This window comes from Lepidochelys olivacea, assembly GCF_965140295.1.
Source record: "Lepidochelys olivacea isolate rLepOli2 genome assembly, chromosome: 5".
Classification (NCBI taxonomy): domain Eukaryota; kingdom Metazoa; phylum Chordata; order Testudines; family Cheloniidae; genus Lepidochelys; species Lepidochelys olivacea.
In genome coordinates, this window is record NC_140415.1 from 113,532,531 (window position 1) to 113,559,622 (window position 27,092).

General features: G+C 38.4%; 1 protein-coding gene across 3 annotated transcripts in view; it reads right to left on the minus strand.

Annotated features, from left to right (window-relative positions):
- The window catches only part of MLLT3 (MLLT3 super elongation complex subunit), a 229,620-nt gene extending 203,123 nt beyond the window's left edge, over positions 1-26,497 (minus strand). For 2 of the 3 annotated variants that reach the window (XM_084629216.1, XM_084629214.1), the window contains exons 1-2: positions 26,284-26,497; positions 25,103-25,283 (exon numbers count right to left, since the gene is read on the minus strand). In XM_084629216.1, the coding sequence (XP_084485342.1) occupies positions 25,103-25,283; positions 26,284-26,295 (193 nt within the window). In that variant the 5' untranslated portion in view covers positions 26,296-26,497. Of the gene's footprint in view, positions 1-25,102; positions 25,284-25,943; positions 26,049-26,283 lie in introns of those variants that run through there. The other variant, XM_084629215.1, reaches the window with a different exon arrangement.
- Between the last annotated feature and the right edge of the window lie 595 nt (positions 26,498-27,092).

Here is a 27,092-nt window from a genome sequence, read left to right on the forward strand (position 1 = left end):
TACGTTCTTACATTGTACTGGAAGCTCCTGTTCTGCCGATTATCCACCATGAATAAGAGTCACAGCAACCTAAAATAGAGTCCCCAATCCTGCAAGTATGGCCTATATTGTACATTTCTAATTATTACCAATGACTATTTTCTAATTCTAGAAGTGTTTGACACAACACAAAGGAATTCTATATTAGACTAATCTTGACAGGTCTTAAAGAGGAATTGATCTCAGAACTAAAGATTAGTGGTAGCTTAGGTACAAGCGATCAGTATTTGATAACATTTGTGATGTGCAAATAGTTCAATGTCCAAATCAATCATATATACTTGGTCATTCAAAGGGGCCAATTTTACAAACTGGAAAACAATTATGAGCCAACTGAGCTGAAAGAAAGAATGTGAACAAAAAATATGAATGATAATTGGGAACTTTTACAGAATATTTAAGAGATGCCCAAAGAGCCAAAATTGAGAAAAAAAAGGCAACCCTGGCTAAAACACCAATCTGGCTTTCCTTCTAGAAGAAAACTGAAAGCAGCTATAAAACAAATATAATAAATGTAAGATAGGGATAGTTGATAGTAATGAATCTAAATTAGAAACTATGAACTGTACAAAACAGATAATGAATACAAAAGGGCACATTTATGGCCAGCGTTAAAGGACAAAAAGGAGTTTAAGTATTGTATTAGGAACAAAGAATCATAACAACGGTAATGATATATGACTAGATGGAAATGGTAGAATTACCAACAATAATGCAGAAAAGTTCAATAAATATTTCTGTTCTGAATTTCAAGAAAAAAGCCAGATGCAGTCACATATGATTAAAAAAAAAGTTTCCATTCTAAAGTAACTAAAGAAGATGTTAAACAACTGCTAGACATTTTTAAAAATCAGCAGGACAGGATAGCCTGCATCTAAAACTTTTAAAGGAGTTGAATAAGGAGCTGTCTGGACCATTGATGTTGATTTTCAAATAAGACTGGAACATTGGAAACATTCCAAAAGGCTGGAAGAAAGATAATGTTTTGTTCCAGTATTTAAAAAGTGTGAACAGGATAAGGACACTGGTCCTGGAAAAAAAAACCGCAACCTTTCTTAACTCATTCAAATCTCTCTTAAAAATTCACTGATGCTACAATACTTGGGAGTAGTAAAACGTTAAATTTCAACCACAGAAAGGTGTATGTGAACTAACCAAATCACCACATCATTTTAATTCAGTAAACCTGTCTATCTCCACTCTGTCTCTCTTTTCATTTGAATTCTTATGTTATGCAGTTTGCCTGAGTATTCTGTAATGTGGTATTTGTTATTGGTATTACAATTCTTTGATTTTGGAATGGCCTAACTGACCTACTTTCAATGCTACACTGTGCTCTTCCAAAACGAGAGTTCCTCATAATTCTCTAAGAGGATGGTGGTGGCGGTGTAATTTTTATAACCTCTTAGTAAACAGTCATATTACAAATGGATTCTGCAAATGGCGATACATGAATAACAGAGGTCAAAGAAACTGTGAAAGATATTCTATCAGATATAGCAAACTGTGGGGGCAACAGTTTTAAGTAGTTGACATCATAGACCATGCTTTGAATTAAAACCCTTTTAACTGAACCTTTCAATAGACAGAAACCTTCTGCCTGCATCCCATACTAATGTGAGCATGAGATGAAGCTTGTAATTTGGCCATTTTGTCTGAGAAACTGTCAGACTGGAACCTTCGTGTTCCTTCTCCTCCCTTGGCTTCCCCAGATAAAAATGTCTCCAGACCCTATATCTTTGCAACACTCTTAAACTTTTCCTTATGTCACCATAGCCCTTTCACAGCTCTAGACTCTCTCTTGATAATCACATACTCTCTTCCTTAGGAACTTCAGTACCCGAGACCCATCATCAGAACAAAGCAGTAGATTGTCCTACCAATCAACACTTACAGCAGATGGCTGCCATCCTCACTGCAGAGAAAATAGACTGGATAGTAGCAACAGCACAGAGTGACTCAATTTTTCACATGCTGTTGAGTCAGTGAAAGAATAAATTAATGATCTTCAAAAGACACGGAAAAAGGTAGTAATGCAAAATAAAGGGAGGTCAGGCACTTTAAAAAAAGAGCTCACATTTATTTATAAGCAAAGATATGGCAATGAGAAACTGAATGACAGGTAAAAGCATTGGACTTTGTGGACCACGATCATAGCAGAAACAAGATGTCGTCACCTCACTGACTAGGACTGCAATAGTGACAAACAGGGCAATTATACCTTGTCTGTAAATTGGTTTGCCCATTGCATATGCATGTCTAGTCATTAGTCTGGCGACACTGCAGGATTATGCCCTCTCATAAATCACACAGAAGCTGCTCTGGTATATTTGTTGCTCGCTTCCTTGCCATCTTGCGAAAGTAGCAAAAATGACCCAAAGTTCCCTGGAGACTGTTTCCAGATATGGGAGGGGAGAAAAAATAATTAAATAGGAAAAGGGCATGAAGAATCATTCTAAGGTGGGACGTAGAGTATCAATTACACCAATTTATAGATGGGGGGGTACCCATCTTCATCAAAAGCTCATATACCTACTAACCTAGCAGCCCTACTGGGATATCATTCCTGAAGCCAGCTGGGGAAAGGAGAGATTCAAAGAAAAATCCAAGTTGGGCAAGAAGTGATGAGAGGAACGACCTGCAGGACTCAGCATCCTCCACCACCTTCACTTTGTACTGTTTTAGGAATTAACACATTAGCACCGTATTTAGTTGTGGCTGATCTAACAGGTACACAATATCTGGGTTCTCAGGGCAATAGCTGGACTGGGGGGGGGGGGGAAGACCCATCATGAGTTTGGTCTGTGGTTAGCTCTTGTGTATGTTTTGGAGTGTCAGATTTGGGTATGGGAAACTCTGGTCCCTGGTTCTGAATTTGAGAATCAGGCTCATGCTGCTCAAAGTAGCATTAACGATACAATGTGGATAACACCTGGGTCCTGTCTGCACTACAGCCTCTACTGTTACACCTACTCATGTTGCTGCACCGGTGGTGAATTATGCATCCCAGTTTACCTAGAGTCGAAGAGGCCACAATGGGTACCTGTACACAGCAAAGAAAAACCCGGGGCTGGCCCATGCCAGCTGACTCGGGCCAGGAGAGCTCAGGCTGTGAGGTTGTTTCACTGCTGTGCAGACTTCCAGGCTTGGGCTGGAGCCCAAACTCTGGGATCCTCCCACTGCGCAGGGTCCTAGAGCCCAGGCTGCAGCCTCTCCAGCCTAAGCCTGGAAGTCTACACAGCAGTGAAACGGTCCTGCAGCCAGAACTCCGTGAGCCAAAGTTGGCTGGCATGGCCCAGCCACGGGTTTTTCTTTCCTGTGTAGACATACCCAATGTCTCTGAATTAGTAGACTGAGAAGCATACTAGGATAGTCAATTGCTGAATCTTTTGGTCAAATGAGTTGGCATGGACAACATTTTTTTACCCAGTCAGTTTTACTTTTCACTGGCACAATGCCAGATATTAAACTGAGTACTTATAGCAACAGCCAGAACTTGAAAAGTGGTTTTGATGCCCACGAGCCAAAGAGATAACTCTCCTGGCATGGAGGTAGATAGGAGTGTCAGGAGGGCCTCCATATTTAATGGGCAGCAAGTTTAAAACAAATAAAAGGAAGTTCTTCTTCACACAGCGCACAGTCAACCTGTGGAACTCCTTGCCTGAGGAGGTGGTGAAGGCTAGGACTATAACAGGGTTTAAAAGAGAACTGGATAAATTCATGGAGGTTTAGTCCATTAATGGCTATTAGCCAGGATAGGTAAGGAATGGTGTCCCTAGCCTCTGTTTGTCAGAGGGTGGAGATGGATGGCAGGAGAGAGATCACTTGATCATTACCTGTTAGGTTCACTCCCTCTAGGGCACCTGGCATTGGTCACTGTCAGTAGACAGGATACTGGGCTGGATGGACCTTTGGTCTGACACAGTATGGCCATTCTTATGTTCACTAGTGAAGTCCAGGAACAACGTCCCAGTGAACAGCTCAGCTTTCCAGCTGCTAGGATTTCATATCTGGTGCTATCATGTGACCCCTCCTAGGGCTCCATCTTTTAGTCTGATAAATACGAAGTTCCCTCATCCCAACTGCTGGGAAGATGGAGAGGCAGCTCTCTTTTTCCTCCAGTCTTCAGGCTGTTGTGACAGAAAGGAGTGTTTCCATTGCTCTATCCCCCCCCCCAGCTTTCTGTTTAAGTCTCTCTCTGCTGTGAATAATTCCCATGCCTACCTCAGCTGCTGTTCATAGTTTTGTTCAGCAGCAGCATGAGACTGACATGCTTCTGGACAGCATCACTGGTTCCCAGAAGGGCTCTGAATAACAGCTGTGAAACTGGTCAGTCTTGTAAATTTAACTATGCTCCTGCCTGGCAGGTCTGTAAGCAGCAGCAGAGCCGCTGGAATCATCTATCTGCAGACTCAGGAAAATGGCAATGCATCTGTTTATACTCTCTTCACATATTGGAGATTCTCCTCACCACCATACTAGCTAAAAAAAAATATTTTTTTTAAACAATTGCTTAGATTTGGCAGGGTTTGCTGGTGTAGGACATTCTCCTTACTCAGGAAGAACTTAGGAGCGAGTGGAATTTTCAAGCCTTGGAGTAGTTATGGACGTCCCCTTAATTTCAAATCCTACCAAATATGGAATTATAGAAGAAGTTAAGAAGCAAAAAGCAGCACATGCTAAACTAAACTAGCAATAAAGATAAATGTAAATATTTTTATTTCATTTTATGAAATGAGAACTACTCCCAAGTTGAGAACTTTTATTGGAAAGCAAACAGCCAATTTAGCCTTCGTCTGAATTAATTCCTCTGTAAAGAGAACTAGTGGTGTTCTGTACTTCTGGCAGTAAAACATTTGAAGTGGCATGAGTCAGTGTTAGCCTCTTATGTTTAACCTTTGAGACAGACTTTTGAAGAAAGCGTTTAAAGATTTAACAAAACAAAAAACCTACTACAGCTCAACTAAAAATTGAATTGAGTTCCCCTTTACTTAAATGCCCACATGAATATATAAGAATGTGCTAAGTCTGTATAGAAAAAGAATTAGTGCTACCATGTTCTCTCTTATCTTATACAAATTCCAATGTCAACGCAGGCGGACTTTTGATTTCCTAGTCACTAAGAGACTGCAATATGCTCAGCAGCGCTTCAGAAAGTGATGCAAATGGTGACCATAGCTATCAGTGTCCCACTCTGCCAAGTGAAATCTCTGAACTAACTGTTCACCAGTGTCAGAAGCATGTCAAGAGATTCATGACTGTCACTACAACAGCCCATGTCTGTGGTAAAAGAAAAGAGATCCTTTGTCTATGACAGTAGTGGAAATACTACTAATTTTAAACAAGTACAGAACAAAGACAGATGTCAGCCTATTTTTCAAATAGTTTTTATTCTGTTTAGATAACCCCATTTGAGCACTTTTTGTTTTTTAAAGTTCTCATTACCAACATGTACTTACTTACAAGCAACACTGCAAACCATTGCAAGTGTTGGGCTGAAGGAAAAGTGGTGGTTGTTTTTTTAACTCCCTTAAATAAAAAGGGATTAAATGAAGGAATATTATAGGTTTTGTTTGGAAGAAGAAAACTAACACAGAATTACATGGATATCACAAACAGATATATGAAAAAGTAGGTCAGGTTTGGGCCAGCCACCCTCAACAGTTTCCCTTTAAACCATCATTTAGCTGGACAATCAAGTTTCCTGGAGTGATGCCACATGCCTTGTTCTAGTAGCCTAGCTGGCAGTCAAAGAGACTTATATTCCTATGATTTGTACAATGCAGAAGAGAAATTAAGTGAGGCAGCTGAAGCTGAAACAGTTGCCAACCTTCTTCAATCTATGGAGCGAAGAGAACGTTCAGCAGCCAATTTGAGAAAAGACGTTTATCTCATTATCTGGAAATCAAATGCAACACATCGGAAAATATTATACTCAGTTCCCATTGTACACAGGACAACACATCATGTTTGCTAATGGCTATTTGCTTCAAGTGATAAGCATAACATTTCATTAACAAGAAGTTAAATGTTAAAATGACTTCCCTTTCCTCATCACAGATGCACACACTATTTTAATAAGCAGCTGTAGAAAATTTTTGATTGCATACCATGCAAATGCTTGCTCAAACATCCCTTGTGATTTTTTAATTTTACAGTTATTACGGAGGTTTTTGAACCTCTCAAATACGAGACCAGATTCTGCAACCCTTACTCATGTTCAATAGCACTTATTCAAGAATGCAGTCCCACTGAAGTTAAGTCAAAATGTGGTATGAGTCACGGTTAGTCGAGGCAAATAAGGTTTAGAGAATCAGGCCATAGTAGAGAACAGCAATGCCAGTGTGAAACTCCACTAAAATCCTGAATGTGTGATAGAGTCTTCTAATAACTGTACATAATGAGTGTGAGAACCCAGTATTCATGAAGCTTGCCAGAGCTGGACAGCGCTAGAGCTCAAAGTAATTAATTAATTATCCTCATCTAGATGCACTGGAAGTAACAGTAAAGCTGCCTGGTCAAAGTGCTACAAACCCGTTCTACAGGGTCTTCTGACCCAAAAATTAAAGAGATGGTTATTGTTGCAAAAATCATTCCATCCTCTACAAAAATCAATTTTAAAATGTTTTTAGTGAAATAAGAGAAACCACAGTACTTGTTATTCTAACAAAGTTGACTGTGTGCATGGTTTGGTGTGTAAGCCCACGATCTGGATCTATTTTTGTGCCTTGCAGACTCCCTTTATAAATGTTTAAAAGGAATGGAATTTTATTTTGCTGTGAATTTCACACAGGAAATAAATAGAAGCATTTTAACAGCAACATTGCAACAACATTTTAACAAATGGCATAAACAAGGTAACTAGTAAGGGAAAAGATTTATATTTTGACCTAAGGTATTATTAAAACAAGACTAAACATAAAAACTGAAACACTGACTGCATCCTTAAGAACTACATCTTGTGAGCAAGTTCAAGATATAGTGTATGCAAACAAATGAAGACTAAATCCTTCAGCTTCCTTCACAGGTATGTAGAACCCAAGATGCAACAGAAATGCCATGTTTCTGTTGTGTTGGGGGCAAAAGGACCAGAGGGCTACCAAGTGGAAAGTCCATCTTGGTCCTCTGTAGAGGCAAGCTTCCCGGTAGCTTTCTATGTAGAAATGCAGTGGGGAAAGAGGAGGAGAGACCGTGGTTGGAACAGGGGAGTGGCAGGCATGTGACCTTATGTAGGGAAGTTGTAGGTCAAGTTTGACACTCTTTTCTGTAGTCAGCAGTAAAAGCCATGGAATGGTTCCACACTAGTTAGTAGCTAGGTTGCAACTGGGGACCTGCCCCTCCAATCCATGGACATTTTTTGAGTATAGCCCTTTGATAGGGTTGTGCATGTTGTTCTAGGATTTGATTCTTTAATAAATAAGACAAATCTTGTACAAGTGGCTTGCTAAAAGCCAGAGTCTCTTGGTAAGAGGGCCTTAGACAAACAGCCCCCCCTTTGTACGCCCCCAATGGTCTAGCATAGTCATCTGATCCATTTGTTTACAAACTCTAGTATCATACCTCCAATAACTCACATTCTTCCAAATATGAAGTACTGAAACAGTGATGTAAAATACAACCAAATTAATAAATAGTTTGGGATAAGCAGACGACATATTCTCTCCGACTACTGTATTTCTATGTAAGGTAAATTGTCAGAACTTTTAGAGATTACGAAACTGTAGATGTTAGACTCTCCGGAGATAGAAGTCACAACAAAACAAGTTTTTTTAACTGTTTGGATCTGATGTTTAGTTGTTGTTTAAGCAGAGCTTTTCAAAGACACATATCAGGAACTGGGTGCTCAACTCCTGCTGAAAGTCAATAGGAGCTGGATTCTCAACTCCATTAGGCACCCTTGAAAAAGGCTTAGAGCTCAGACAGATCTCAATGACATCCATTAGATGGTTAGCGAGATATTAGCATTCAGCAGATATCAACACTTTAAGAAACAGAGAGACCTGAGGGAATACAAGTCAAAATTGTCTAATCTATAGGAAAAACCTTTAAAGGGGAAAAGGTTGGAGTGGAAAGGAAGGATGATCTTATGGTTAAGGCACTGGTTTAGCAATCAGGAGATCTGGGTTCAGTTCCTGGCTCTTCCCCAGACTTGTTATGGGACCTTGAGCAAGTCATTTCTCTGTGTCTCAGATTTCCATCTGTAAAGTGGGCATAACACATCCTGTTGCCTGTCCTCCGTCCAGTCTATTTTGTCTTTGGAGCAGGGACTATTACTAGATGTATTGTACGTACACCATTTAACACAGTGGGGTCCTGATTTTGTGCATCTGGGTGCTAGTGTGATGCAAATGAACGAAAGCTTTCCATTCTGGATTTACGATGGTCAATATCTCTGCTGACAGTCACAGTTTTCCACACCTGCAATTGTTCCATTCTCTCCCATCACCATCGCCTTTTAAACACATAACCCATTCTGCTACTCATACCCCTGCTATTTCAATTCTTTCTCTGGAACTGCTTTTGGATGAAGAGAATGTGCTCCAGCAGCATTGCTGCCATTGCCGTAAGCATCTGATCCAGCATCCCAGTGAATGCACTTCTCCCCCACTTCATTCTGGGCCCTAGCAGGACCACACAACACATTTTTCATGTGCAGAATATCCAGCACAGCTAGCTGAAAAGCATGGCAAATTCAAATGAGTTATGGTCACCAAGGGCTTAGTAGAGCACTCAAGTGCCACACAACACCCACAAACCACATTGTGGGGAACCAACACATTTTCAAGATGGCTAGTATGAGGCCCTTACCTGAATAATTGCAAAAATATTCCATACCTGTGCAAATTTGAAAGTCTAATCACAAGTCATAAATACAAAGTGAACAATAACCCACAATAATTATTGAACCTTTTGCAATCACCTGAAAGGCATCTTGCTGAAACTCTATGGCAAATGTAGAATTCTGGTTCAAAAGTCACTAGAAGTGACAGCATTCAGATCATGCTAGACCATAAACCAACATAGCAGCAGGTATTTCCTATTCTGACATTCAATACAGATTATTTTAGTTTTTAGTACATTTTGGGGATCTGATAAGTTTGTTCTAAAGGAACAAACAATTCCTGTGCAATTTCACAGTGTCAGTACAGTATTAAATATTCTTAGAGCAGACAGGATCCTTGTTAATTTAGCTTCAATAAAAAAAATCCTAAACCCTGCTTCCTTTTTGTTCCTTTGAGAAAACGGTGAAGCAATTTGCATTTACAGCTTAGTTCCTGTTTCCAAAATGCCCCTTTAACTTTTTCTTTTCTCTTTTTATGGTGGATATAAATGGCACCAAATTGTCAAATCACAGCTATTTTGTGTGCTACCTATACAAATAGGTCTGATTTCTGGCAAGCCATAAAACAATTAATGCTGAATTCCTGTAGCCCTTTGATATCCCAGCTTGCCTGCAGGGCTTCAAAGCCATCCTCCACTTGCCTTGGGGCACTGCTAAAAAACTTCAGACAAACAAACAGGGAAGATAAAACATTCTAATTCTTACACAGTCAAACAGAAATAAACCAAAATCACACACACAAAAAACTACTCGGGTTCTGTCCCTTTTCCTACCCCAAACTTCTGACAAATTACCCCCTCCACTAGATAAAAAGTTGGACATGTGCTATCAATTTATCATCTAATTAAACAGTTGTTGTGTGTTCACGTGGTTAATATTCTATTTAACCAAACTACCAGTTCAAATACTTGTCCACAATTTCTGTTTCTTGGGTGAACAATTCCCGCCCCCCGAACACACATGCACACTGAACTGATAATACAGCTCCCAAATAAAGCTAATGCAAACTTCTTAAGATTAACGCCCCCAAAGCAGAATCCTTAATTTTCTTTTTAAAAATGGGCAAAACCTGGAGATTCATTTTAAGGTTTTGTAAATGTAAGACAAAAATGGAAACAGTAACATTTAATCCATTCTTTTTACTGATTTTATTCCCTTGTGGAACTTTTGAAGTAACTCATCTAAGGATTAGCTAGGCTTTTACATACTTTATCTGGAGCCTACTATTCTTGACTTAGTTTGGCAAGAAAAGAGTTGCAAAAACTATAACGATTGTACAGCTGCCTATAGCTGGAAAGTTTTTTAGTACTCATTGTGCCCTTAATATGCAATAAATCTTTGTGCTCTCATAGTAGCTTTATGAGTGGAACTGGCGTATCATTGAAACTTATAGACCAATTATTTTAGATTAACAAAAAAAGTTAAGAAAATGAACAACTGTTGTTGTCTGAAACAAAAGAAGCCACTGAAAAACTTATCTTCAGTGCCGGATTACATGACTGTCTTAAACACCTCTAATTTGCTGCAGTGTTTTTCATGCAGGGATACAGATGCCAGTCTTCATTTATAAATAGTATTATTTTCAAACAGAGAATATGCCAAAAATTTTCAGTAGAGTCTGAGTTTAGATTAAATGACTGAAGCCTTGAGGCAAACACACTGATCTAATCACAGCAGGAGATTCCAAAATCACATCTTGTTCAAGCCAAAAAAAATTAAAGTCTTTTGTTTTTCTAAACTTACTACAATAGGCATGAAAACAATAATATAGTACTAAAATAGCTATGTTATATAGTTTGATTTTAAGATTTTAATGGTGTATTGTGGGCGCGCGCACACAGGGAAAGATTAAGTTCAAGGAACAAAGACTAATTTAGATTTGAATCAAGGAATTAGTGTTGTATCTCGATGGCAAGACAGGCCGTAAAGGAAGCAACTAAAACAAGACTTAAAATAACTATTTGTCTAGACATGCAAATAGACAAGTTCCCAGGTTTAAGCTATTTATATAAAAAAAAAAAGCACAAGTTCTGATATAATTTGGAGTAATAACTGAAAAACTACACAACAAACAATTCTGTACTTCTGCATTCCAAGTTCATATCCACATATAGATTATGGTGTTATAATTCCTGCCGACTTTCAGTTCAAGCATTAACATGAAAAGAAACACCTATCCGAGCCACTCTCTCTGAAAAAGTAAATAGTCAAGTTAAACTCTTTCTTTTGTTATAAACTAGAAGAATCTACAGTAGTGGTTTAACTGTGCCTTTAACTAAAATACCAAAAATTCCCAAAAAAGGAAGGTTTCAGAGTAGCAGCCGTGTTTCTGTATTCGCAAAAAGAAAAGGAGTACTTGTGGCACCTTAGAGACTAACCAATTTATTTGAGCATAAACTTTCGTGAGCATCTGATGAAGTGAGCTGTAGCTCACAAAAGCTTATGCTCAAATAAATTGGTTAGTCTCTAAGGCGCCACAAGTATTCCTTTTCTTTTTGCAAAAAAAGGAAGTGATCTAATGCAGTACTGTTCCACAGAAACCAGACAGTTTCTATTTAATTGCTAGCCAACAGAATGGATAACAAGAACAAAATGATTCCATAGCCCGTCTATTTAACAAGCTAATTTTTGTCAAGTATTAACTTTTATTCTCACATATGGTCTTCAGCGTCATTTACTTTGTCCACAGAAGAGTCCCATATGTGAAAACCAATTTTTTTTCCAGTATGCAATGACCAGACATTCACCAAAAAAAAATGTTTGTAATACAAAATAAATGTAATGATCACTGTATAAATGTTAATGCAAGCTTTTTAAGTTTCCTAAACCATTGCCATTTATACATCATAGCTATGGAAAGCTAACACAAAAGTGAAGCCAGATCACAATTCACTACCACTGTAAGTTTTTGTTTGCATCAACACAGAATGCTCCAAGAGCCCTGCTATTCTATACTGTGGGTGTATTTTTTCCCCTTTTATAGGGATCCAATTTACATTCTTAAAAGACTAGTCAACACTTTCAAATTTGGGTGCCCACAGTTCAGTATTACTTTATCTGGATTACTTGATCTGATCTGGAGTAACTGACAGGTCTGTTTAGTGGATTTACACAAGACTATCAAAGGCATTAAGAGTATTGGATTGTATTCTTTTATTGCATACAAGCATTTTTATTCATACCAATTTTTACTGTGCAACAGGTAGTTGAAGGCAGTATCTTTAATACTGAAAACAGGTAATGAGCTTTTAAGAAGTGTAAAATATTAATAATGCTAAATAAATACTGAAGGCTAAAATAAGCTACGAAAGGAAATGCGTTGGGCAAAAGGGCTAGTTGTAATGCCATTGACTTCCATGATTTGCACTGGCATGGCAGTGCAGAATCATTCCCAAAAGTTATGAGAACAAATTTTAAAATATATTTTATTTGCATATTTCCAAACTAGAGAAAGGGCCCTACTGACATGGGAAACTACATGAAAAGAAACCTTACCCCTCAATCTGTAAACAGACTTTTTTTTTTAAATGAAATATACTTGGGATAAATAAGAGGATGTAAAACAGGTTATTCCTTTCCGTGCATTCTCTATTATCCCAGTCCTGGTAACACATGCTTTGGTGCACAGTACTTCCTACTGTGAGTAGTCACAGTAGGAAGTGTTTGTAGGATCAGACTCTGAATTTGCAGAACTGGGTTGAAATCCTGAATCCATTTTGAGTAACTGGTAGAACTCCCATTGACTTCAGTGGGCCCAGAAATCTCACTCCTGAACTCTTGCTAAATGTAAGAGGAATCTGTATGATACTCTGCACATTTATTGAAATAAAAGAATGGTTAAAGAGAGTAAGCAAAAGCTTAACATAGGCTTAACATGTCAAAATGTTTTTCTTACACTTCAGCTACCAAAAATGCTTATAACAAGTTTTAAGCTTGCAGGTATTTTATGACATAGGAAAAACAGTGGTGTCTATCAACTTTAAGAACAGCAACATTAATTATAGTAGAGTAGTAAACTTTAGCATATTAAAGGACATTTCAATATTTTGAATTTAAGCTATACTGGGGAGCAGAGGGAATAAAAAAAACTTGCTGGAAACTCTCTTTAAAATAATATTGCTTCTTTAATAAATATAACTAAAACCCAAGAAAGAAAACAAGTCCTTCTGCTTTACAAATGACTAGTAGTATTTTCACTAAGAGATACACACATGCCTTCCAGGAAACGAAACACTATTACTGGACAAACTGTAAATTGTTCCAGATTCCTATCACTAGCTATTTTGAGATGACCAAAGGCTATCTGTAATTTTTATGAAGTAATGACATGGGCATTACCTAGTGCATTACTTCTAGAACTAGCTTCAAGATAGGAATGCAGCTTTAAGCTTTGCCTACGCTTTTAGTTTTCAAGCAGAAAGTGCAACAACCAAGGCCCTTGCAGGACTTCGCTTCCAGGATCTCAGAAATTCTTTTAGATTGGTATCTCCGCAGCTGCTTCTCCCCCTTCCACCACAGGTCCTTTGCTGAGAATGGTTCTGAAAGACAGATGCTGACAACAATTCTTTCACCTGCTACTGCCCTATAGCCCCAATCAAGGTGGTGTTCATTGGTGGTGAGGAATCCTCAAGATGTACTAATTTGTAAACAAAATCCCCATGGGATCAGAAGGGAGACAACGCACATAGTGGCATCTGGACACACCACAGATGCAGATTCTTAACACCAGAGAAGGCCTCCAATTTGAGTGTGCCAAGGAAGACTGTCAATTAGATAATTGGGGAGGGAGGGGGGAAAAAAAACTATGAAAAATGTTAGACTCTTACCTTTGCTACTAGTAACATTTCTCTTAAGCTGAAGGAATTTTTAAGTCTAGTTTGCACTTCACTGTTTATCTTGTATCAGGTTCAGCTTGGATAATGAAAACAAGACTTGTTAGTTTCCACTTAATTATAGTCAGTTTCTAATAAGTTTCACTTTCTGGTTCTCATACTAGCAAGCTTGCCAACACTGGAGGACCATGTTATTCCTTTAAATATAAACCACTTTATACACAAATGTTAAGGAAAACATTTTAGAAATAATTCAGAAAAATCCGGTTTTAGAGACCTGAATTTGGGTGTAACTGATCTGATAGAAGCTCCCTAATGTCTCTATATTTGCTTCAACATAGAGTAGAGTACTCTCTCTTTTGTACAATTACATATTGCCCAGTACCAACATTCATAATATGAGTCACTGCTGTACATCCTGAAAGAAGGTATTAGTACAGACCAAACAAAGCCACACACTGAAATTAACAATGCCCTAAGTGTGAAGTGGGGTGCACAGCAAAAATTACGTATGAGTTTTAAATGTATTTGTTTTCCATAAAGTAAAGTGCAACAAGTATGACCAAACTGACATGGGTTGTGTGTACAACATGTTATTGCTTCATTTACAGTGAAAGCATTCTGTAAAGGGCCTTACCAAATGCTTCGGTACAACATCTATTTTTAAATTTGAACCAAACTGGGATAAAACATTTGAAGATACCTTTAAAAACCAGGTCCAATAATTAATCTCAAAATGACTTCAATGAGTCATCGGCATGTTTTTAAAAATAAAATTACTTCAAATTCCTAAAACAGAACTCTATGGAGGACGAGCGCTTAAAGGGGGCCTCTTTTTTCTGGAGTAGTGAACACTTTCTTTAAATTCTAAGCTTTCCTTGTTTCCCATGCACTCAATGAAAACACCATATTTGCTGGCCTCCAGCCCACAGAGTCAAGTAGTTTTTCTTCCTAACCAATTTCAAGATTATTCTTTTTGGATCATTTGCCCTCCTGACTTAGCATACGAGAGCTAAAGTAATGTCTCCACACAAGCATATAACGAAGATTTAGATTTCCTTTACAAGTCTACAAATGCAGATCACCTTGTCTTTCAGCCCTTGTTTCACAGAGATACACTATGCTCCTACAACTTCTGCTCAAAACAAGAGCATAATGGATAACTAACTCACTGACTGAACTGAGATTTTCGTGCCAGCCCTTGTATTAGCAGATTCAAACAGTGCATTTAGGCTTAATACAAGCTGTTCAGTATCTTAACAGTGAATGGCAATATCTATCCACTACCAACAAAGATGTTTTTTGTTCACTTCTTGCATGTAACAAAGCTGGTGTTTTCTCCCTGGTGTCTCTACCCTCATAATAATTTGAAAAATCAACACGCTTGTCTCACTGTTCTATCCTTATAAGTGTGAGGCTATACAAAAATCCACACTGTCCAAAGTTATACTTGCTTGTATAAAATTATAGAGTAAGAAAAATAAGTCTATTTATATGCTTCCATGACACAGAATAGTTTTCATTCGATACAAGTCAATCACTTACCTGAAATTGTTGAAGTTAAAGATATTTAGGGTCACAGCCTATTGATATTAAAACAGAACACTTCCACCAACCACCCAGATTTCACTAGGAAATTTGAAGAAACGTATCTTAACTCCTTGGTGGAAGCAGTGGGAGTGCCATTTAAGATCAATAGTAAGATGCAGTCCTTTGTTGGCAAGTAGCGGAAATAGTTAAGCATTAACACTATATGGGGGAATGACATCATATTACAAACATTACTGCAATTTCTAATTAGTAGTAAACAGAATCCCCTCCCCATATCACCAAATGAGAGTAAAGGATTTTTTGGCAAGGTACCAAAAGACACTTTTATGTCAAATCAATCAATACTCAGAATTTTCAATACTCTGAAGCCTGCATGCCTTTTGAAATTAGTGTACTATATCCTCAAACCTTTATGACACATACAGGACTATGTGACTGAAATATGACAAAACTTGTTGTCAAATAGATGGCCACATACAGCTAGGAGTAATCATATAAACCACATTTCCATACTCCTCTTTTTCCCTTCTTTAGTCACAATGCATAGTACAGCAAAACACAGCCTCAGTTACAACATCAATACATTAGGAAATGGTTTTACAATATATTAAACAAGAACCCAATTGATGTTTTACAAACCGGAAGCACACTTTTTTCCAAATGCAGTCAGCATGTAAAATACCATGACTTAAAAAACACGTATATATATTATATTTTCATTTCTCTGTGGTTTACATACCGCTGAATTATTAGAGAAGATAAAAAAAATGGTTGAACAGAAACTAAACATAAATACACCCTATCTACTGGAACATGCAAACATTCAGCTAACTTCTTCAAATTACTTATAAAATGCATGTAGTCAAAACTTAGCATCTCACTAATACTTGTATGAAAAGCATGAATCCAAAATGTATGTGTTTTCTCCATCCGCTCAGTCATCCCCAAGACGTGTTATTTCTTTCTTGTTAGAGGTACAAGTTTAACTTCTATCAGACTTTGCCCATTAATTCCGCTAAGAGACAGCGCACGGTTTATTCCAACAGCCCCCCAGCACCTGAAAATAAAATCTTATTGCACATCGTTGTGCCAGTGAACTGATTACCCAAATCCCAAGTAATACCACTGACCAATATTTAAAGACTGAAATGGACTGATGCAGAGAAAAGAAAAGAAACGAAACTAAACAGCCACACAATACATTATTCCTAGTGCAGGCTACCTAGTTATATCCTGCATTAGTCAACTTGTGCATTCTGAGATTTCTTTTGCATCTAGTATTTTTCCCTGAGGTGGGGGGAAAACAAAAAAAAAAAAAGAGAGAGAGAGAGACCACTAATCATATAATCAATCCACCTGCATGAACACTAAAGAATTTCACTCTCAAAGGATTGTTAGAATTCTGATAAACTGTTTTCATAAGCTTAAAGAAGTCAGTTTCACATGTGATGAACCTAAGTATTTTGTATCCCTTTAAAGCAAATGAGGTGCAGTATGCCCATTGTCTCATGTATCATACTATCTCAAGTTTGTTTCATTTTCCCTCCTGTTATCACCAGAACATTTACATATCTAGTATAAGCCCAGCCAGCTCTTCCAAAAATTACAGGATTTTTAAGACTGGAAATATTATATTCACACTGAAATGCTACTCAGCAGGTACATCACATTCCCACTGAGATTAGTTGGTATGTAATGGATAAGCTAATGACATAGCAAGATCTCCCCAAAACTTCCATATGATACATTCTTTTATCTTCAGCCAACTTAAGAAATGTCAGTTGAGTATCTAGATTGAATTGGGATTTATCACCAGCAATTTTGACTGGGATCAGATTAACTGCGTAGCAGAAATATGCCATATCCTGGTGTCCAATCTCTTTGAATAAACATCTAATCTCAATGGAACATTCTATGTGGAAGAAAAAAAAACATAGCACAAGGAAATCATGCCAAAAACCTCACACAAGCCACACTCCACAGTACTACAACCAGAACTTAATCTTTAATATGACTTGCACTGAGGTATTGCAGACAAAACTAATAACTGAGACATTTTAAGAAAATCTAAGAACAAGGAGCACATTTCAGTCCTGTATTTAAGTTTCTTTATTTCAGTTCAAGTTCCACAGTTAATGTACCTTTAACGTAAATCTGTTGTCATAGAGCCAGTTTGTCGCTGTAAAAGGCGCCAGTTATTTCTGCCAGATGGAAACTTCGATGTTACCTGATGCATAGAATGCTACATTCTGATCAGGTGTAGTTTATCGATTGATGTTCCATTTCAATTTGTACCAACAGCACAGAAATACACTGTTCAATCCTGCAGTTAAAAGCTTAATGGACTGTGTATTTAAGTAAAACTTGGACATTGCTGGGGAATATGAAAACTTAGCGTGAAGTGGCAATGCCAAAAACTTGAAAATGGCTCTTAAAAAATGGTTTTCTGATGTGGATTTATATATACTATAAAAGAAGAAGATGCAGTTATAATTCACTATAAGCATGAGAAATGAAGTTTCAATAGGGTGAATTTAATGCAGTAATGTATGAAACTCCATTATAATTTCCAAAAGATTATGATACTCTCTTTCGGTACGTTAGATGGCATTAGAAGACAATTTTAGACAATGTTGTACTCTCCATGTTATACAGCTATGTCAGATAAGTGGAAGTGCATTAATGATTTTTAAACCTCAAGGTATTCTGGATGACACAAACTGAATTGCCCTCTTGACACTAGAGCTGGTCCTTTCAGACTACAGTTGAAATCCATTGGTGGCCAATTCTACCGCTGATGCTGTAACTATTCTGCTGATAAAAAGGATAATATTTGCTCTGAGGGCCACAAGTCTCATATTTTACCAGCATCACATTTTAGAAGAAGAACAAGACAGAAAGAAATCTCCCCTTCAAAAATTACAAAAACCTCCAACGTATTGATGGGTTCAGTTCAGTTATAAGGTGAAAAAATGCAGCCACAATTTGCTGGTCCAAGTAGAAGAAGTCCTGCTACATACTGAAGAAACTAGTAGTCAATTCTCTATTTGTATTAGAGCAGGTAATACACAAGGTAAATAGAAGCCAGACTCCAGATACTAGTACAGCAAATAAGGTTTCCTAGGTCTCAATCCTTTTCCCTCTCATCACGAAGAACTTGCTCCTTTATGTCAACAGGTGTTCTGCCACTAATTTTAAAAGGAGGAGGAGCAGGCCTCTGATTTTTTTAATCCCCAGAAGGTAAAAACAATAAAAATAAGAGATTGGTGGGATGGAGATGACACCATGCCTCTACCTTTCAAGTTTTAATATTTCTGGAGAGAACATGTCACACAGCAGCCAAGCTCCCTAGTACAGTCTTACTCTGTGTTGGAGCCAATACATGCAGGTAACTGGTCCATGTAGTAAGTTTGAGGAGGAAAGAGACCCAAATAGTTCATAGCATAAGTTACATGAGCCACCTTCTACACAGACACAAACACACACAGCTAGTAACAAGAAAAAATGTCTACATTTTCAACAGCATTGCGTTTACTCCACTAAGTTATTGTATTGATTGTTTTTCTATTTTATAGATATTTATGGTGAATGTTTTAGAATACCGCAGTTAAGGGAATACTGTCAAGCATTTTTAAAGGCCCAAATCTAGGTCATTAAAGAGTGTTACAAAATGTAATATAAGATGTGCTTTGATGAAAGATTAAATTGAAACAAAACTGGTTACATTGTCGTTTTAAACATTCCTTTTAACTGACCGCAACATAAATATTGCTTGAGACAGCATATAAAGTGTGGTCGACACATTGAAATTGCACTGATCTGATCATGTAAATTTAGAAACGGATTTAGTTAAACCAATGCAATTTTGTGAGAAAAGGAATTCAAGAGCAAGAAAGTGACACTAAACCAGCCTATTTCCCTTATGCATACTAGATGAATGGCAAAGAGCAAGCAGCATGAAGAATGACAACTGATATTTTTTTAAAAAAAGAGTCTGTTTTACTCATCCAAAGTAGCATTAGTAACACAGGTAAGAGATAGTCAGATTTTTTTGAAGTATGATGATCAACTGGACATTTAGACTTACCCAAAAACATACTGCCTCCAGGGGTTTCTTGTTTAGTTCACATATGAATTGAGGGACAGCTCCAATGTAATTTGGGACAGAAAATCTACAGCCACATTATTGAACACTGAAGCTATAGGGCCAGACTGGATTTCAGTTGTGCAGCATGTGTCACCACATACCATGACTTGTTAGAATTGAAGTCAGCTACTATGTTTGTGCAGACATGCACAACAGCCAGTTCCATAATCAACACCCAGCATGCCCCACATCTCAAAGATTAGTCTTTAGTCCCACATTTCCAATTCTGAAAGATCCTTACTTCACTAGGGGTCAAATACTGTCGTCTTTACTGAGGCAAAGCTCCCTTTGAAATCAATGGGAGTTTTGTCCAAGTATGAAATAAGGACTGTAGAATTTAGCCCTGTAAGGAAGAAGAAACACAATCAGAACATAAAACACCCTTGTGATCAGTCACAGTGAGTCTCTTAAGGTGACTGACTGTTCATTTAAACAGCTGCTTATCTGGACTGGGGAAATACAACAGGAAAAAACATGGCATAAAATGGAAGGAAAGCTTTCACTGCAATGGAACCCTTTCTTTGTTCAAGAATTCATGTTAATTAAGTAAGTATACAATCAGACAAAGTTTTACACAAAACTAATTGATACCTTGACATAATCAAGCAAAGCTGGGAAAACATAAATCTTCTAGATGGATTATTTAGAATGTACCACACTGCTCACATGTTAACACAAATATGGGCATTAAATTCACCACACTTTTAAGCAGATCTGCCCTACAGGTAGATCACCACCTCTTTCCAACAATGTTCCTATAATACTTTTATATATTTTAAGTAATGTTGCTTTATTCTTTCCATACATAGCAAAGCGAACAGCTAGCTATCTTTTACAACATGAAATATTCCAGTGTGCAAGAAGCCTCATACCCACACAATCTCTCTCCCTCTACCCAAAGGAAGAAAGAAAAAAAAAATCAGCTGGTATAGTTTCTCTGGCAAAAACAAAAACACACCACTAGTTAATAAAATATCCTAGCTGTAAGATAAAAGCTCATTGCCAGAAAAATATCGGATTTTCTGTTACAATGGCATTGTGCCACCCAATTGTCACCAACATACGGGACCATTAGATTCATGCTACTACTAAAACATTTTTGTAAACTGTACTTGAATAAAACTCAGCTGAAGCACTCAATAGATCTTTTCTCTTACCCAAGAGAAGTACAGCAAGCCAACAGTAAAAAAATTACCAACGGTTATGCTAGTGAATCAACATGCAACAGGGAAAAAAATTGAAACATTTCATAAATCATTTGGTGTAATAGAAATAAAGCTACCTAATATGATCAGAGGATCAACAGCTTGTCCTTTGTAGATAATCTTGGTATTTATACAGCAACAGGAAACTGAGCCTGTGACAAGATTCAATTCCATTGACATTCTTTTAAATATTGTGCCTCCACATTAACTAGCATCTTCTCATTTATCTGAAGAAAGAAGTGTTGTCTGTTTTGTAATTAATCAATAAGTTCTGCACATTACATGGTAGCTCCAAATTCTTTTAAGAGTCAGGCTTTTGGTGTCTTGAACTATAAATTATCCAAGAACTAATAACTGTATTTATTTGCATTATTACATTGAAGAAATAATGCCACTATTTTAAAAGCCTCTTTCGTGCAAACTGTATCCCAAAACACAAAGTCTGGACTTGAGTCTACCCTCTTTAATGACACAAGTAGTTCCATTGTTTTCAATGGGATTACTCATGTGAGTAAAGGGGTAGCATCAGGCCATTTAAACAGAAAGAAGTATAGAGAGAAAGTCATTGAAAGTGACAGCATAATACATCGTACAATAAATAAATTATTCAATCATAAGGCCAACAACAGGAATAAAAGTTACTGCGAAGTTAGGCTTTAAGGGGAGATTTCATTTAAAATGGTGAGGGCGCGCCTTTTGAGGTGGAGAGGGGTAGATGTTGTAGATGGCAGCAACTGCAGAAAAGCCAATCTCACCCCAACAGCAGTGAGTGCATGAAAGGACAGCAAGGAGGTCTGTGCTAAAAGGGGGGAAACTGAATAAAAGAAAGAAGGTTTATAAGGCACACTGGAGTGACCTCATTGAATGTTTTAAAACAAACCAACCAAGAACTACACTATGCTCATAGCTAGACCTTCACATTAATTAAACCAGTGGAACTTTGGGGTACACACATCCCTCTATCTATACATTCGGCTCCCATTAAAAGAATGTAGGTTAAGTACATACGACCTCAACACACCTTCGTTTTTGTAAGTTGCCCAACCCTTACTAGTTATAATATCACCAATGAAGTCGAAGTGTCAAAAGGCAATATGTAATAATAGAGCTGTACACAGAGCTTTGATAGTTTACCTATTATAAGATGTTCATGTAAACATGCCATTTTCAGTAGAGTGCCTTCTAGTTTCAGAAAAGTTTTCTTTACAAAGATATTCCTTTTTAATGCTCCACTTTAAACTGCAATAAGTAAAAGTGACCAAGTAGTAGCAACACATTACAAACTAAATGAAATCTATCATAGCATGTCCAATTATTATTTTCAAAATGATATGACAGCTCTGCAAATAGTCTTAACAAATTTAACTTTTGCTACTAGCTACGATCATTCCTGTTAAAGCAGCCATTTTCAGCATGATTCCATGGAACCAAATATACTAATATAATCTATCAAAAACTAAGGAATAATTTTATAACAAGCCAAAGTAATGACATGTTGCTTTGATTTATGCTGTACATCTACTTCCCTCCTCCTAATCCCAGAACTTTGTTTGTCTGACAAGCTATCACATGTTTCTGTTTGATAAATTATCTTTAGGCTTGGCACAATTAGGTGTTTTATCCATAAGTATCAATAAAAACATCATTTCATTACACACACAGATCGATGAAATATTTTTCCATCATTTTTTGCTTCAGAATGTAGTTTGATTTAAGGATATTTATGTTGATATTTTGAAATGCAATGTTGACAATGTGTTTTAATGGTCATAAAGCCTTAACTTTTTGAATCTCAGCATCTAGTGTTATTAAATATTGTCTGATTCCTCCAAAATTCTGCACCACTGTGAAAATTTAAATCCATAAAGAATTTTTAAATAAACAATCAGTTATATCTATTAAAATTATACAAAGAAAAAAATTCTGCCAAGCCTAGTTTTTACACAAAATAATCAATAAAAGATTGCAACTTTAAAGACCGTGATAGAGAAAGTGCCTGACATCTGATTGGAAGCAAAAGCATTATGATAAAATATTTTGGATATCATGGTGAAGACCATCTGTGGTTAAATAAAACTATTAATGTAGATGATCAAAAAGTCAGAACAACTTTTTGCAGAAGAATTAGCCATCACTATAGATTACAAAAAATAACATAACACTTTTCCATCCACTAAATCACAAGGGACACATAAGAACAAACTCTTTTCTAAGGTTTTTAACAGAGTAAATGTTGGGTACAAACTTAAAGTATCCTTAATAGCCTGACGCTAATCTTCCCACTCTGACTTATAAGGTCTGAAATGACTAGGAGATTTTTGAGGTGTCAAAACGAATCCCAGAAGTGAGAGATGTTCAGCATAGACTGAAATTACAACTAACTGTTCCCAATAAACAGAATGGTCTCTTACAATCTGAGTCATGTGTAATTACAATATGACAAGTCCTCTCCCGGGCTATGTAAGCTGGCGCTTTTCCCAGCACTTGTCACATCATAAAAACACATACAAATAAAATTCCAAAATAAACACTTTAAAACAATGGTTTAAATAGCTGTATAACGTAACTCTGCAGCCCAGCATACTCAACAAAACAACCATCCATCTTTCACTTGCAAAGTCCTAAAAATATATTACAGTTAAACTAGCTCCATACCACACCTAACAACAATCCCCAGGTCTGGGCTACAGAGTCATGTTCCCTCAAGCTGGACAGAAAGTCATTAGCTTGGGGAATAAAGGCAGAGTGTTTCACAGAACACCACCATGGTGTAGATATAGCTCTAAGATATGAAAAGCACTTTCTACCATTGATTTCAGGTTAACAATCTGTTCATAGTATGCAGAAAAAGTTACCTAAACTGTTTAGACTCCCTAGACAGCTCTCACTCCTTCACCAAGTTTCTCATGCAAATTAATATTTCTTTAAATAAATTGCCTTTTTGTGCATATCAGTCAGTAATAAATGCAAAAAGAAGATGGGAAACTGTGAGAAATCCACGTTCTTATAGGGAATTATTTTGCTGACAGTATAGCACAGATGTATGAAAATCACTGAAAATTGTATTATGCATAGTCTTGTACAATACTGTAGTTAGGACCTGACAGAGTGCACTGCATGACTGTTTTAGGGATGTGAATATAAATTAGATTGAATGATGGATGAAAGGGAACTGTTAGTTTCCACCTGGGAAGAGAACCATAGCAATCTAAATACTATTTCCTACCGACTCCCAATCCTCCAAACTCAGTGTAAAGAAGAAATTCATAACTTAATGTTTGATAAGTGAAAAGCATTAACACAAGTATACATGTTAAAACAAGAGCTTTGCTACCTCTAAACTCGACACTGATTGCTTCCTCTCTTTATTCACTCTCTGTATGTTCAATAATTCCCACATAGCTCTAAGCAGAATGGATTTATTATGATGTTGTTCTAAGGAACTGCAGGAGTTCTAGATGCCAATAAAGATTACAGATCAAATGAGAGATAACTACTAACCATTGTGTCTACTTAGATAAATAAACCTGCACACAAACAAAGCACCTTATTATATTTGTACTGTTACCCCCACTAATCCAACTAAAACAATCAGACAGCCGCTTTGAGAGCAAAAGAAAGAAAAAAGATTTTTAAATCTCCATTAACAAAAATTAAGTAGTACCACCCCCTTTTAAAAAAGGTCCTATAGTACTTAAAGATAAGAAAGATGGGTGCTAATGATTATGCAAACTCAATAACAAAACAAAACCCCAATAGGTGGCATAACCAGTAAAAACAGAAGTCCATACTAAGAAGTCATATCAATATCAACATTCACCAGCAAGGCATACAGATACTTTCCTCCAGCCCATGTACTTACTACACTAAAGAGAAATGTAGATCTAGAAACAGAATGCAACATGTAGCACAAAATATACCACTCTACACTATCGATTCACAAGGTAGGGTATGAGAGATTCTGACACCATTCAAAAGTAAAACAAGGCATAAGGATGCTGTCGAACACAACACCTCATGCAAGCTTTGCCCAGTGCAAAGTCACAGGCGGCAGAGATTAAAGATGATTGCGGCAGCAACTCAGAGTCATTGCAAGACAAGGGGGAAAGGCAGAAATAAATCACATGGATAAAATAGTGCCCAGATGCCAATCCCTTGACTGTGAGAGACAGCACAAATGCTGCTTTTGTTTCCCCACCTGAACACGCAACAAATGCATCAGCTGCTTAACTCCCAGCTCAGCCAGAGGGATTAGGGAGTTCTCGTTTCGGGAAAGAAAAATACAGTACACCTGATGGTCCTTTGCATGCAACGATTTCTGAGACGCCAGGAGGCCGGCTTGTAATTCTTTGCAGCAGCGGTCGCCGCCTGCCAGCGCTCAGAGAATACATGTAAAGCAAGACTTGCAAGGCGAGTGTTTCTCTCTCCCCTTACGCAAACACATTAAATCCATATTTATCAAGCCACTTTTGTATTCGAGCCCTACCTCTTTTTGGCCTAGGGAAGCTTTCATGCAAGTGAAAGACGACTTTCTCCACAAAGTGCTGAATGTTACTGTGCTCGGGTCCTCTAACAAACACCATCCAGTCGTGGGTAAACCCCTCCACGGTGGGTTTCTTCCTAACCTGGGCTCGGTGCCCCAGCTCCAGTTTCACCTGAACGGCACACTGGCGAAAGAGAGAGAGAGGCAACAATGAGCAGGAAGGCGAAGGATCACACTCAGCTTTAGGGCAGCACGAATAACAAAATACACAAAGAAAATAGCCATAGCACAAGGGGATGGGGGAGGGAAGCCACCCCAGACACTTAAACGTGCATTCACACCACAGGAAAGACGAAGAAGCGATCGGCTCGGGTTGTAACGGAATGCAGCCTCAAAGAAAGACAGAGCCCCAACACAAATACAATGGACACACATGAACACGAGCAGGGGCAGTATTTCCAAGGCAAAGAAAACGGGGGGGCACCCCATAATGCTTTATAATAGAAAGCAGTCTCATTTGGAGGTGGATTGCTCCTGAAATTGCATATCCGTAGCAAGGGACGAAACTCCAAGGCATTTAAATCCAGATCGCATGGGCATCAAATTAAAAAAAAAATAAGGCAAGATGTGCAGGGGGAACGGCGGGGGGGGGGAGTAAAACAAAAATACTCCTCCTCCTCCATGCATAAACAAAAATGCCAGCGGCTGCCAGTGCTACAGTCCAGGGGGTCGAGGGGAGCGGGGGACACACGCTAACAGCTGGTTCTGCAGACACACATGCATGCATAAAGGTAAAGTTACTGGGGTGCCGCTGGCTGTCAGAGCCACGCCGGAGAGAACGCACCATCCTAAGCGGCGCCTCCTGCGCTGAGTCCCCTGTACTGTACTCACTGCTCCCCGGCTGCTGCGGCTGCAGAAATATGGCTGGGTTATTATTCGCCTCCACCGCCTCTCTCCCTCTCTCTCTCTAGATGTGTGTGTGCTTCATGCAATTGCAAAGAGAGGAGGGTGGGAGGGAGAGCGGGCGAGAGGAACAAGCCACACACTTAAAAAAAAAATCCCCAACACACCAACCTTTCTCTAATTGGAAGCACTAAACGGTGTCTGGGCAGCGCAGGGTGGAGGAGGAGGAGAAGGAGGAGGAGAAGAAAGGGAGGGGAGAGCGGGGGATTGTATGTACTTACCGAACTGGCCATGCCTGGGGGCCCTGGGGTTTGCTGGGGTATGTACTTTTGTCCCCCACCCCACCCCCTTAGCGCTAATTCATGAAGAAGCCGCTGTGATGGAGAGTGCGTACAGGAGAGGAGGGTAGATGGCGGACATTCTGTTTCTGTCTTTTCCCACCCTGTCCCTGTCTCTCTCTCTCTCTTATTAAACTGAGCCCCCAGCAGCAGCTCCAGCGGCTGGGGCTGAGATACTAGAGCATGCGCCCTGCACCTCAAGCCTGACACTGAGACAGACATAACACTGTGCAAAGGAGGGAGGGAGGAAAAGAGGGAGAGCCTGGAGAGAGAGGTAGAAAGAGCCAATCAAACAGAGTAACTAAATCACTAACCCCTCCGGCCGGCCGCCCGCCCTCACAGTCAGATCATTGCCATCACAACCCAAATGCATTACTTAAAGTAACAGGTTACTGAGGGGAAAGAGGAGGGGGGAACCCACCATCCAACCCCGAGTAAACGACTCAGGTCTGACAATAAAAACCGGATTAAAACTACTGGAATGTAACCAATGTCTAGAGCCTTAGCCCCCAGCAGTAAAGCAGGGCATGAGGAGGGGCACTGCACGACGGAGGGGAGCTGCTTGAGTTTGTCTGGGAATTTTAGAGGGATCCTTTTTACAAGGAGAGGGAAGAAAGAGGAAATTGAGAAAACCAAAACCTTAACTTTTGTAAAGTATTTTTCAAATGAACACAAAAGACGGCATAAAATAACTTGAAATCGCATTTACAAAGCTTGTGTGGAGACGAAATGAATGAAGGCGGGTTAAAAAT